Raw genomic sequence first — 13,334 nt, forward strand, 5'->3', positions numbered from 1 at the left:
AGGAAATTCAACACTAAATACTTATGTATGAACATACACCCATATTCATACATTTTACAGAATGCAGTCAGTCATATTTAATGGGGAGGTTTTTTCTTTTTGTCTTTTCTTTTCATCTTTAGGTGTTTCTTTTAGTCGATGCTTTTATTTTGTTATTCTTTTATATTGTTATTATATTATGCTTTGTTTTTGTCTAACAATTTCATTAACATTTCCGTATAATGTGACTCATTTTATGAATGTTCATACGGTACTAAGTGTACGATGAGTGTATGTATGTATGTATATCTGTCAGTTTGAAGTTTTTCCACAAAACTCCCTAATGTGTTGACCACAAAATGTATGGATTTATGAATGTTTTTAGGAAATGTACAATAATAACAACAACAGCTTAATTTATAAAAGACAATGGGATGTATAACGAAAAGGGGACTGACTGGAGTTTTATTAGAAATTTTTATTGGACAATATGTGATTAAGCAAAAATTTGTATTAATTTTTGTAGCAGTTTTCTGAAAAAAGGGAGTGTATCATTTACTTTTAGTAAATTTTTTTAATAATTTTTTAATTTATAAAAAACTTTCCTATAAATTGTCTGATTAATAAATTTTTTTTAGATAAATTTTCTATTTAATAGAATATTTTCAAAAATATTTTTGTTAATAGAAAATTTTCGATCAATTTTAATTGAAATATTTCGATAATTCTTAACTTCTATATAAGTTATCTTTTAATATTATAGTTTAGTTCGAATTTAGTTCTAGTTCAGTATTAGTTCAGTTCTAGATCAGTTCTAGTTCAGTTCTAGTTCAGTTCTAGTTCAGTTCTAGTTCAGTTCTAGTTCAGTTCTAGTTCAGTTCTAGTTCAGTTCTAATTCAGTTCTAGTTCAGTTCTAGTTCAGTTCTAGTTCAGTTCTAGTTCAGTTCTAGTTCAGTTCTAGTTCAGTTCTAGTTCAGTTCTAGTTCAGTTCTAGTTCAGTTCTAGTTCAGTTCTAGTTCAGTTCTAGTTCAGTTCTAGTTCAGTTCTAGTTCAGTTCTAGTTCAGTTCTAGTTCAGTTCTAGTTCAGTTCTAGTTCAGTTCTAGTTCAGTTCTAGTTCAGTTCTAGTTCAGTTCTAGTTCAGTTCTAGTTCAGTACTAGTTCAGTTCTAGTTCAGTTCTAGTTCAGTTCTAGTTCAGTTCTAGTTCAGTTCTAGTTCAGTTCTAGTTCAGTTCTAGTTCAGTTCTAGTTCAGTTCTAGTTCAGTTCTAGTTCAGTTCTAGTTCAGTTCTAGTTCAGTTCTAGTTCAGTTCTAGTTCAGTTCTAGTTCAGTTCTAGTTCAGTTCTAGTTCAGTTCTAGTTCAGTTCTAGTTCAGTTTTAGTTCAGTTCTAGTTCAGTTCTAGTCCAGTTCTAGTTCTAGTTCAGTTCTAGTTTAGTTCAGTTCAGTTCTAGTTCAGTTCTAGTTCAATTCTAGTTCAATTCTAGTTCAATTCTAGTTCAATTCTAGTTCAATTCTAGTTCAGTTCTAGTTCTGTTCTAGTTTTTTTCTAGTTCTGTTCTAGTTCTGTTCTAGTTCTGTTTTAGTTCTGTTTTAGTTCTGTTCTAGTTCTGTTCTAGTTCTGTTCTAGTTCTGTTCTAGTTCTGTTCTAGTTCTGTCCTGTTCTGTTCTAGTTCTGTTCTAGTTCTGTTCTGTTCTGTTCTAGTTCTGTTCTGTTCTAGTTCTGTTCTGTTCTGTTCTGTTCTAGTTCTGTTCTGTTCTAGTTCTGTTCTAGTTCTGTTCTAGTTCTGTTCTAGTTCTGTTCTAGTTCTAGTTCTGTTCTAGTTCTGTTCTGTTCTAGTTCTGTTCTAGTTCTGTTCTAGTTCTGTTCTAGTTCTGTTCTAGTTCTGTTCTAGTTATGTTCTGTTCTAGTTCTGTTCTGATCTAGTTCTGTTCTAGTTCTGTTATAGTTCTGTTATAGTTCTGTTCTAGTTCTGTTCTAGTTCTGTTCTAGTTCTGTTCTAGTTCTGTTCTAGTTCTGTTCTAGTTCTGTTCTAGTTCTGTTCTAGTTCTGTTCTAGTTCTGTTCTAGTTCTGTTCTAGTTCTGTTCTAGTTCAGTTCTAGTTTAGTTCAGTTCTAGTTCAGTTCTAGTTCAATTCTAGGTCAGTTCTAGTTCAGTTCTAGTTCTGTTCTAGTTCTGTTCTAGTTCTGTTCTAGTTCTGTTCTAGTGTTCTAGTTCTGTTCTAGTTCTGTTCTAGTTCTGTTCTAGTTCTGTTCTAGTTCTGTTCTAGTTCTGTTCTAGTTCTGTTCTAGTTCTGTTCTAGTTCTGTTCTAGTTCTAGTTCTGTTCTAGTTCTGTTCTAGTTCAGTTCTAGTTCAGTTCTAGTTTAGTTCAGTTCTAGTTCAGTTCTAGTTCAATTCTAGGTCAGTTCTAGTTCAGTTCTAGTTCTGTTCTAGTTCTGTTCTAGTTCTGTTCTAGTTCTGTTCTAGTTCTGTTCTAGTTCTGTTCTAGTTCTGTTCTAGTTCTGTTCTAGTTCTGTTCTAGTTCTGTTCTAGTTCTGTTCTAGTTCTGTTCTAGTTCTGTTCTAGTTCTGTTCTAGTTCTGTTCTAATTCTGTTCTAGTTCTGTTCTAGTTCAGTTCTAGTTCAGTTCTAGTTATGTTCTAGTTATGTTCTAGTTCTGTTCTAGTTCTGTTCTAGTTCTGTTCTAGTTCTGTTCTAGTTCTGTTCTAGTTCTGTTCTAGTTCTGTTCTAGTTCTGTTCTAGTTCAGTTCTAGTTCAGTTCTAGTTCAGTTCTAGTTTAGTTCAGTTCAGTTCTAGTTCAGTTCTAGGTCAGTTCTAGTTCTGTTCTAGTTCTGTTCTAGTTCTGTTCTATTTCTGTTCTAGTTCTGTTCTAGTTATGTTCTAGTTCAGTTCTAGTTATGTTCTAGTTCTGTTCTAGTTCTGTTCTAGTTCTGTTGTAGTTCTGTTCTAGTACGGTTCTAGTTCTGTTCTAAGTCTGTTCTAAGTCTGTTCTAGTTCTGTTCTAGTTCTATTTTAGTTCTGTTCCAGTTCTGTTCTAAGTCTGTTCTAGTTCTTTTCTAGTTGTGTTTTAGTTCTCTTCTTATTCTGTTCAAGTTCCGTTTTACTTCTGTTCTAAGTTCTGTTTTAGATCTGTTCCAGTTCTATTCTAGTTCTTCAATTCTAGTTGATAGTGTTGATTTCGACTTGGTTATATCCTAAACTTTTTAATAAAACAAGTTCCATTTATTTCTGAATACTTATTTACATATATCTGCTAAACAATAAATTCGAGCAGATGTTGGAGAAATAAATCATTGTAAAAATTTAGTTTGACTTTCAATTTTAAAACTTGTTTTTACTTTAAACAATCGCAAAAAATTTTATTATTATTTAAGAGTTCATAAGATTTAAACAGCGGCCATTAAACCTGTTTATAAACGATTTCATTTTAATAAGTTTAATACATGCAATTCGTTGTTTTTAAAAAACTAATTTGTTAAATAAATATATATTTTTATAATTAACAATTTATTCACTTTCAAGGTTTACTTATTTAAAAATATAGTCAAATCAAAGTTTTAAAATAAAACCCATAATATTTGGAAAATTTTGTGTAAAGTTATTTTGTTTTAGGAATCAAATGGTTTGACTTTGAAGTTTAATTTTTATGAATTTGAAAAATTAACAGTTATTCCAAAATACTCTGCAAATTATTTTGAAATATTTAAATCACTTTGTAAATGTATGAAATTAAGATATTTATTATTATTAACAAAACAGTAATTAACAAAACAATCAACATCATTCTCATAATTAATAATACTAAATGTGATTTTATTGTATGTTTTGTCTCTTTTCTCTATTTTTCCATTTTTAAATGTTTTTACTACCACCATACCACACCACTACTACCACTACTACAATTCTACTCACAGTTATTTTGAATCCATCCGATTTTGATTATCTTCTAACAAAAGGCAATAATACTACACCAGTGGATCGTAGTTCATTGTTATTGAAATTTGATCCATTGCTCGGTGTACCAGTGCCAGTTAATCAGGGACAACAGCAACTACAACAATTACAAATACCAACTAATACTATTAATCCTTGTTTAAGTCCAACACTTGAAGAAGACGAACATAACGACAGTAATCGTTCATTTGTTATAGACACTAAAGCAACAGGCGGATTAGGCGGCTCATTAGCAACAGGAGGTGGAATAGCAGCTGCAGGTATAATAACCGGTACCAGTGCCAAATTATTGAAAGAAAGATCACAAGAAGTTAAACAGCAATTGCAGTTGGAACAACAGGTCCAACAAAATAAACGCCAATTAACACAAGGAGTAAACAAAGTAAGTTTAATATTATAAAAAATAAATATAATTTTATTACATTTCTAATTGTTTTTTCTTTTCGCTTTTGTTTTATTTCTCTTTTTTTAGAAGAATGCCACTATGAGTGTCGATGTGATTAAGGATATGAGTTTAGATAACGATTGTAATAAAACTTTTGAAAATTCCAAGTATGTTGTTGTATTTTTTTCTATATAGTACCATTTAATTGACCTTAACCTTGTGCTGTTACCATATTCATTTTCATGTTTGTTTCTTTTTCATTTTTAACTAAATAGTTCCACACAATCGGATGATAAACAGATCAACTATAAAATGGATGAACTTGAAAAGAAAATCAAAAATGAAGTGTAAGTGAAATTTATTGTTTACCTTTAATTTAGTATTCTATAGGTTCAATTTATTTTGTTTATATTATTCGGAACATGCCATTTTGTGTAGAGTGTATGTGAACACTGTTTCCCTAAAGAATTTCAATATCTTTGTACATAAGTATGAAACAAAACTCAGTTCTAGTTAAGTTCTAGTTCAATTCTAGTTCAGTTCTAGTTCAGTTCTAGTTCAGTTCTAGTTCAGTTCTAGTTCAGTTCTAGTTCAGTTCTAGTTCAATTCTAGTTCAGTTCTAGTTCAGTTCTAGTTCAGTTCTAGTTCAGTTCTATTTCAGTTCTAGTTCAGTTCTAGTTCAGTTCTAGTTCAGTTCTAGTTCAGTTCTAGTTCAGTTCTAGTTCAGTTCTAGTTCAGTTCTAGTTCAGTTCTAGTTCAGTTCTAGTTCAGTTCTAGTTCAGTTCTAGTTCAGTTCTAGTTCAGTTCTAGTTCAGTTCTAGTTCAGTTCTAGTTCAGTTCTAGTTCAGTTCTAGTTCAGTTCTAGTTCAGTTCTAGTTCAGTTCAGTTCTAGTTCAGTTCTAGTTCAGTTCTAGTTCAGTTCTAGTTCAGTTCTAGTTCATTTCTAGTTCAGTTCTGGTTTAGTTCTAGTTCAGTTCTAGTTCAGTTCTAGTTCAGTTCTAGATCAGTTCTAGTTCAGTTCTAGTTCAGTTCTAGTTCAGTTCTAGTTCTGGTTCAGTTCTAGTTCATTTCTAGATCAGTTCTAGACTTCTTCTGTATTGCCATATCCCTTTAAAGTGAGACACACTTTAGTTCAGTTCTAGTTCAATTCTAGTTCAGTTCTAGCTCAGTTCTAGTTCAGTTCTGGTTCAGTTCTGGTTCAGTTCTAGTTCAGTTCCATTGCAGTTCAGTTCTAGTTCAGTTCTTGTTCAGTTCTAGTTTAGTTCTAGTTCAATTCTATTTCAGCTCTAGTTCAGTTCTAGTTCAGTTCTAGTTCAGTTCTAGTTCAGTTCTAGTTCAGTTCTAGTTCAGTTCTAGTTCAGTTCTAGTTCAGTTCTAGTTCAGTTCTAGTTCAGTTCTAGTTCAGTTCTAGTTCAGTTCTAGTTCAGTTCTAGTTCAGTTCTATTCAGTTCTAGTTCAGTTCTAGTTCAGTTCTAGTTCAGTTCTAGTTCAGTTCTAGTTCAGTTCTAGTTCAGTTCTATTTCAGTTCTAGTTCAGTTCTAGTTCAGTTCTAGTTCAGTTCTAGTTCAGTTCTAGTTCAGTTCTAGTTCAGTTCTAGTTCAGTTCTAGTTCAGTTCTAGTTCAGTTCTAGTTCAGTTCTAGTTCAGTTCTAGTTCAGTTCTAGTTCAGTTCTAGTTCAGTTCTAGTTCAGTTCTAGTTCAGTTCAGTACTAGTTCAGTACTAGTTCAGTACTAGTTCAGTTCTATTTCAGTTCTAGTTCAGTTCTAGTTCAGTTCTAGTTCAGTTCTACTTCAGTTCTAGTTCAGTTCTAGTTCAGTTCTTATTCAGTTTTAGTTCAGTTCTAGTTCAGTTCTAGTTCAGTTCAGTTCCAATTCAGTTCTTGTGCAGTTCTAGTTCATTTCTAGTTCAATTCTAGTTCAGTTCTATTTCATTTCTATTTCAGTTCTAGTTCTGTTCTATTTGACTTCTAGTTCAGTTTTAGTTTAGTTCCAGCTCAGATCTAGTTCATTTCTAAATCAGTTCTAGACTTCTTCTTTTATATTGGCATATGCCTTTAAAGTGAGACAAACTTTTCCCTTGATCTTAAAAGGAAGAAAGTCTAATGAGAAAATATAATTATTGAAAATCAACAGGTATTTTTATAGTCACAAATTTCTTTAAACTCTCGTTTATATGTAAATACATTTTACTAAACTTTTAAAACATTTCAAAAAGCCATAAGACTAAATGGAACTTCTTTCTTACAGATACAATACAAGCAAAATCAACAAAATTAATTAAATAAAAACCCACTCAATTAAAACTTTTAAATAAAACAACCTTCTTACATTATAAGAAAAGAAATAATAATTATTGTTAGTAATTTATGGTAAATTTTTTTGGCATTAGAAACTGTGTACAATGCAATAAACACCACACACTAAATGTTCACTATTTTGTTCAAACAAATAAATAAAATGAATCATTATTGATTTTTTTTACAGTTTCCTCCCCATTTAAAACAAAAAAAAAATACAGAAAATCTTTATTGAAACAACAGCAACAACAAAACTTGTTGATTTGTTATATTTAGAAAAAGAATTTTCCTTGCACAAATTCATAAAAATATCTGTATACATTCCTTACATTTTCTTTTATTTTTAGTCTTAAAACAGAAGATATTGAAAAGAAACTTAAAGATGCTGAACAAAGGGAGGAGGCTTTAATCAAACGTATCACAGAAAAAGACAAAACAATAGCAAAAATGACGTGAGTTTTAAAGTTAAATTTAAATATTTTGTAAATTTATTAAAACAAATATGGTTTTTTGTTTTGTAGAGGTGTTATTGAAGCCTATGAAAAAGCCATAGCTGAATTAATTGCCGATAAAGAGCAATTAACACAACACTATGAAAAACAATTGGCTGAAGTTAAGGCCGATCGCGATTCAAATTATCATCATTTAACATCACTGGAAACAACATTTTCCGATTTGCATGTGTAAGTATTAATATAATTTTCTTGAACTTTAATTGAAAGATTTTTTAAATTTTTGTTATGTTTTTTTATTTGATTTATAGAAAATATGAAAAGAGCAAAGAAATGACCTGCCAATTAAAAGAAAGCGAAGAAGCTTTACAAGCTGAAAAACGCAAGAATTTAGAAAACCTACATTTACAGGAACAACGATATGACAAAATGAAAAATCATGCAATGCAACAATTGGAAATGTAAGTGAATAGTTTTATTTCATTAAAACAGTTTAAGAGTTTCTAGTCTATAGTCTAGTATAAAGTCTAATCTATAGTCTAGTGTATAGTATAGTCTATAGTCTAGTCCATAGTTTAGTCCATAGTCTAGTCTAAAATCTAGTCTAGTCTATAGTCTAGTCTATAGTCAAGTATAGTCTACAATCTATAATCTAGTCTATAGTCTAGTCTATAGCCTAGTCTATATTCTAGTCTATAGTCTAATCTATAGCCTAGTCTATATTCTAGTCTATAGTCTAATCTATAGTCTAGGCTATAGTCTAGGCTATAGTCTAGTCTAAAGTCTAGTCTAAAGTCTAGTCTATAGTCTACTCCATAGTCTAGTATAGTCTACAGTCTATAAGATAGTCTATAAGATAGTCTATAAGATAGTCTATAGTCTAGTCTATAGTATATAGCCTAGTCTATAGTCTAATCTATAGTCTAATCTATAGTCTAGGCTCTAGTCTAGGCTATAGTCTAGGCTATAGTCTAGGCTATAGTCTAGGCTATAGTCTAGTCTATAGTCTAGTCTAAAGTTTAGTCAATAGTCCAGTCTAAAGTCTAGTCTAAAGTCTAGTCTAAAGTCTAGTCTAAAGTCTAGTCTATAGTCTAGTCTATTGTCTACTCTATAGTCTAGTATAGTCTACAGTCTATAATCTAGTCTATAGTATATAGCCTAGCCTATATTCTAGTCTATAGTCTAATCTATAGTCTAGGCTATAGTCTAAGCTATAGTCTAGTCTATAGTCTAGTCTAAAGTTTAGTCAATAGTCCAGTCTAAAGTCTAGTCTAAAGTCTAGTCTAAAGTCTAGTCTAAAGTCTAGTCTAAAGTCTAGTCTAAAGACTAGTCTAAAGTCTAGTCTAAAGTCTAGTCTAAAGACTAGTCTAAAGTCTAGTCTAAAGTCTAGTCTAAAGTCTAGTCTAAAGTCTAGTCTAAAGTCTAGTCTAAAGTCTAGTCTAAAGTATAGTCTAAAGTCTAGTCTAAAGTCTAGTCTATAGTCTAGTCTATAGTATAGTCTATATTCTACTCTATAGTCTAGTCTATAGTCTAGTTTATAGTCTAGTCTATAGTCTAGTCTATAGTCTAGTCTATAGTCTAGTCTATAGTCTAGTCTAAAGTCTAGTCTAAAGTCTAGTCTAAAGTCTAGTCTATAGTCTAGTCTAAAGTTTAGTCAATAGTCCAGTCTAAAGTCTAGTCTAAAGTCTAGTCTAAAGTCTAGTCTAAAGTCTAGTCTAAAGTCTATTCTAAAGTCTAGTCTAAAGTCTAGTTTAAAGTCTAGTCTAAAGTCTAGTCTAAAGTCTAGTCTAAAGTATAGTCTAAAGTCTATTCTAAAGTCTAGTCTAAAGTCTAGTCTAAAGTCTAGTCTAAAGTCTAGTCTAAAGTCTAGTCTAAAGTCTAGTCTAAAGTCTAGTCTAAAGTCTAGTCTAAAGTCTAGTCTAAAGTCTAGTCTAAAGTCTAGTCTAAAGTCTAGTCTAAAGTCTAGTCTAAAGTCTAGTCTAAAGTCTAGTCTAAAGTCTAGTCTAAAGTCTAGTCTAAAGTCTAGTCTAAAGTCTAGTCTAAAGTCTAGTCTAAAGTCTAGTCTATAGTCTAGTCTATAGTCTAGTCTATAGTCTAGTCTATAGTCTAGTCTATAGTCTAGTCTATAGTCTAGTCTATAGTCTAGTTTATAGTCTAGTCTATAGTCTAGTCTATAGTCTACTCTAGTCTATAGTCTAGTCTAAGCTATAGTCTAGTCTATAGTCTAGTCTATAGTTTAGTCTCTAGTGTAGTCTATAGTCTCGACTATATTCTAGTTTATATTCTACTCTATAGTCTAGTCTTTAGTTTAGCCCATAGTCTTGCTTATCGTCTTGTCTATTGTCTATTCTATAGTCTAATATTTAGTCTAGTCTATAGTATAGTCTAGTCTTGTCTATAGTCTGATCTAGAGTCTAAAGTCTAATCATTTCTATAAAATAACTAAATTTACAACAAAATAACTTCATTCTTATTGTCATTTTCAATAATTTCTTCTGTTTGTATTTCCTCTTTCCACAGCGCCAACAAAAAACTGGAATCTCTAACACGAGATCATTCAATAGAAATAACAAAACTGAAAGCCTTACTTAAAAAAGAAGAAATCGCCCGATCATCCATACATGAGCAATTGGCTCAGAAGACTAAAGAAAACGCTGAACTCGTTAAGATATGTGATGAACTCATCTCGGGGCAAGGAAGTTAAAGAGAAGGATCCATTTTTGTTTGATCCTGCTTTTCTTTATGAAACCCAATACAAAATTGAATGATATTTTTTCTTTTATTTTTATTTCTTATTTTTTTTTTAAATACTAATTATTTATTTAATGTTTTCTAATTTGTATTTTAGTTACCTAAATAAGAATGATTAAAACAAAAGAAATAATGAAAGAAAAGAAAAACCTGCAAAAACACACACTCAATAAAAAAGCGCACACACAAAAAAAGAAAATCCTTAAAAAAAACAAACGAAAGAAAACAACCAAAAAATTCCTCAAATAATTAATTAATTTTTATATTAATTTAATAAATTTGTTTTGTTTTTTTGTTGTTGTTGTTTTAGAAGAGCAACCGGTTGTGTTTCTTTTAAAAAAAGGCGCTTTAATTTAATGTTTGTTTTTATTTGTTCAGAGAGAAGATTTAAACAAAAATTTAATAAAACTCAACTCATTAAATATAATGTTATTTTAAGTAACAAATAATAATAATAATTAATAATATTAATAAAAGGAAACAAATACAAAAAAGAATAAAAACAACAAGTAATACTTTATTCATTTAAACTAAGCAAAAAAGGTACTTTTACACGTACATTTAAAATCCCATTAAAATACTCTTAAGAGAGTGAGTGAAGTTAAAAGCAAAGAAAGAAAGAATGCAAGAAAGTTATGTAGAATGCTAAAATCGTTAACAGTCACATACATACACAAGTTAATTTTATGTTTTTTTATATATAAATAAAAAAAATAATTATAATTTTCAATTCTTTTTATTGTATTATTTGCTGCTAAAATTTACTTTAGTTTTCTTTTTTACTTCCTGTTTTTATTTAGACTGTTGAGTTTGTTTACACAAAGAAACTGTTAATTTTTATTATAAAAAATATTTTGTTTTTTTAACATAGAGCTAAAACAAAAACAACTTTTATCAAAAGCTGTTTTCTATTCCCTAATAAATAATTTATTTTCCTTCTTTTTTCATACGTTTTTTTAGTTTAACATTTATTTTAACATATTTTTTTGTAAACGCTGTATTTTAGTTAAGTTTAAAATTATTAAAACAAACAAATATAATTAATACTAAAAAAACAAATTGATTAATAAAACAATTTATAATAAAACAACAAATATGAATGTAATGAAAAAACCTATATTTTATTAAAAAAAATGATTTATTTCGCACTTAAATTTTTAATTTTCAAAATATCTTAAGAAGTTTGAATTGTAAATTTGTTGATGGAAAATTTTGTGAAGAAAAGTGCCGCTGAAGCTCACTGATTGCACACAGAATCATATCGGTTTCAATATGAGAGAATTGGTTTGAGATTTTGTATTTTACATGGAATACAATGCCCAAAGCAGCCCAAAAGTTTGAAAATCAAGAATTTTAGGAATTACTGAAGATTGTTGTCATAATAAGCAAAACTCTATAAAAAGGAAATCATTAATCCAGTACGATAACATAAGAAATTATATGCAAAGACTGGCCAAAGCCAAATACCAATGGCGCTAAAGTAAGGCTCTGTATTTGGTGGAACGCAAAAGGTATTGTATATTATGAGCTGCCGAAATATGATCTGACTATTATAGAAAACCTGTACCAAGTGCAACAGATTCGTTTGAAGCGATCATTGTTCAAATAACGTCGATAATTTGCGGCCGGGCAAAGCATATTCTGTATACATAAATAGTTACTTCAGACTACGCTGCCTTGAACTTCCTGAAAAGGCACTGCATTCGTTTTGTAGTCTTATTCAGTTCTAATAGAATTCTAGTTGCGTTCTAGTTCGGTTCAAGATCAGTCCTAGTTCAGTTCTAATTCAGTTCTAGTTCAGTTTTAGTTCAGTTCAAGTTTAGTTCAAGTTTAGTTCTAGCTCAGTTCTAGTTCAATTCTTGTTTAGGTCTAGTTCAGTTCTAGTTTAGTTCAGTTCTAGTTCAGATCTAGTTCAGTTCTAGTTCAGGGGCCAAATTCTGGCATTCGAAAGCGAACTAAATTTCTAATAAAATTTTTTGCAATTCTATTGAGGTTTCGTTCGATATCGAATGCCAGAATTTGCGCCCTGTTCTAGTCCAGTTCTATAGTCTATTTCTGGTTCTTTTTTTGTTCGAGTTAAGTTCTAATTCAGTTCTAGTTAAGTTCTAATTCTAAACTAGCTCTGTTCTAGATTATTTCTGGGCCCAAATTACGGCATACGATATCGATCGAAATCTCAATAGAATCTAAATGGAGATTTCGATCGATATCGTATTCCATAATTTGGGTCCTGGATCAGTTCAAAGTTCAGTTCTAATTCAATACTAGTTCAGTTCTACATCTGTTCTAGTTCAGTTAGACTTCAAGATCTACTTCAGTTCTACTTCGGTTCTAGTTTAGTTCTTCTTCAGATCTAGATCAGTTTACATTCAATTCGAATTCAATTTTAATTTATTTTTAGTTCAGTTCAAGTTCAATTCTCCTTCAGTTCTACCTCAATTCTAGTGCAATTCTAGCTCAGTTTTAATTCAGTTCTACTTAAGTTCTGTTTCTTTTTTTATTCAAGTTAAGTTCTAATTCAGTTCTAATTCTGATCTAGCTCTTTAGTTCTAGTACATTTCTAATTCAGGATCAAGTTCAATTCTAGTTTAGTTCTAATTTAACTTTAATTCAATTCTACTTCAGTTTTTGTTCAGTTCTAGTTCACTTTTATTTCAGTTCAGTTCTAGTTCAGATCTAGTCCAGTTCTCGTTCAGTTCTAGTTCAGTTCTAGTTCAGTTCTAGTTCAGTTCTAGTTCAGTTCTAGTTCAGTTCTAGTTCAGTTCTAGTTCGGTTCTAGTTCAGTTCTAGTTCAGTTCTAGTTCAGTTCTAGTTCAGTTCTAGTTCAGTTCTAGTTCAGTACTAGTTCAGTTCTAGTTCAGTTCTAGTTGAGTTCTAGTTGAGTTTTAGTTCAGTTCTACTTCAGTTTTAGTTCAGTTCTAGTTCAGTTCTAGTTCAGTTCTAGTTCAGTTCTAGTTCAGTTCTAGTTCAGTTCTAGTTCAGTTCTAGTTCAGTTCTAGTTGAGTTCTAGTGGAGTTTTATTTCAGTTCTAGTTATAGTTCAGTTCTTGTTCAGTTCTAGTTCAATTCTAGTTCAGTTCTAGTTCAGTTCTAGTTCGATTCCAGTTCTAGTTCAGTTCTAGTTCGATTCCAGTTCTAGTTCAGTTCTAGTTCAGTTCTAGTTGAGTTTTAGTTCAGTTCTAGTTCAGTTCTAGATGAGTTCTACTTCAGTTCCTATAAGGAATGAATTCGTTTTGCAATTTTTAATCGATAATAATAGCTTTTTATATTTGATGATTTGCTTTTTAAAAGTTTCGGTATTTGGGTGGAATGCCAAATATAGTCCGAAAACTTATTTATAATATAATTTATTATAAATTTGTCCATAATTTACAACTAGAAACTAAAGAAAATCTCTTTTTCACTTTCAACTATTTAAACCAAAGGTAAACAAACATTTTCACTATAACTATTTTCCATTTCATTTGTTATTTTCGTCATTAAGCGTCTTATATACATATGTATTTATAAACTAATTTTCC

At 30.3% G+C, this 13,334-nt stretch overlaps 1 protein-coding gene across 7 annotated transcripts in view; it reads left to right on the plus strand.

Annotated features, from left to right (window-relative positions):
- The window catches only part of LOC119607613 (transforming acidic coiled-coil-containing protein 1-like), a 73,490-nt gene extending 63,433 nt beyond the window's left edge, over positions 1-10,057 (plus strand). For 2 of the 7 annotated variants that reach the window (XM_037961604.1, XM_037961600.1), the window contains exons 6-12: positions 3,891-4,312; positions 4,403-4,482; positions 4,591-4,662; positions 6,959-7,063; positions 7,133-7,294; positions 7,375-7,524; positions 9,584-10,056. In XM_037961604.1, coding sequence (XP_037817532.1) covers positions 3,891-4,312; positions 4,403-4,482; positions 4,591-4,662; positions 6,959-7,063; positions 7,133-7,294; positions 7,375-7,524; positions 9,584-9,767 — 1,175 coding nt within the window. In that variant the 3' untranslated portion in view covers positions 9,768-10,056. Of the gene's footprint in view, positions 1-3,890; positions 4,313-4,402; positions 4,483-4,590; positions 4,663-6,958; positions 7,064-7,132; positions 7,295-7,374; positions 7,525-9,583 lie in introns of all 7 variants that reach the window. The other 5 variants (XM_037961601.1, XM_037961603.1, XM_037961602.1 and 2 more) reach the window with 5 other exon arrangements.
- The last annotated feature ends 3,277 nt before the right edge of the window (positions 10,058-13,334 follow it).

The sequence above is a fragment of the Lucilia sericata genome, unplaced genomic scaffold, assembly GCF_015586225.1.
Source record: "Lucilia sericata isolate MDLA Ls3-8-SP2 unplaced genomic scaffold, ASM1558622v1 Contig000719F_arrow, whole genome shotgun sequence".
In the NCBI taxonomy this organism is placed as follows: Eukaryota; Metazoa; Arthropoda; class Insecta; order Diptera; family Calliphoridae; genus Lucilia; species Lucilia sericata.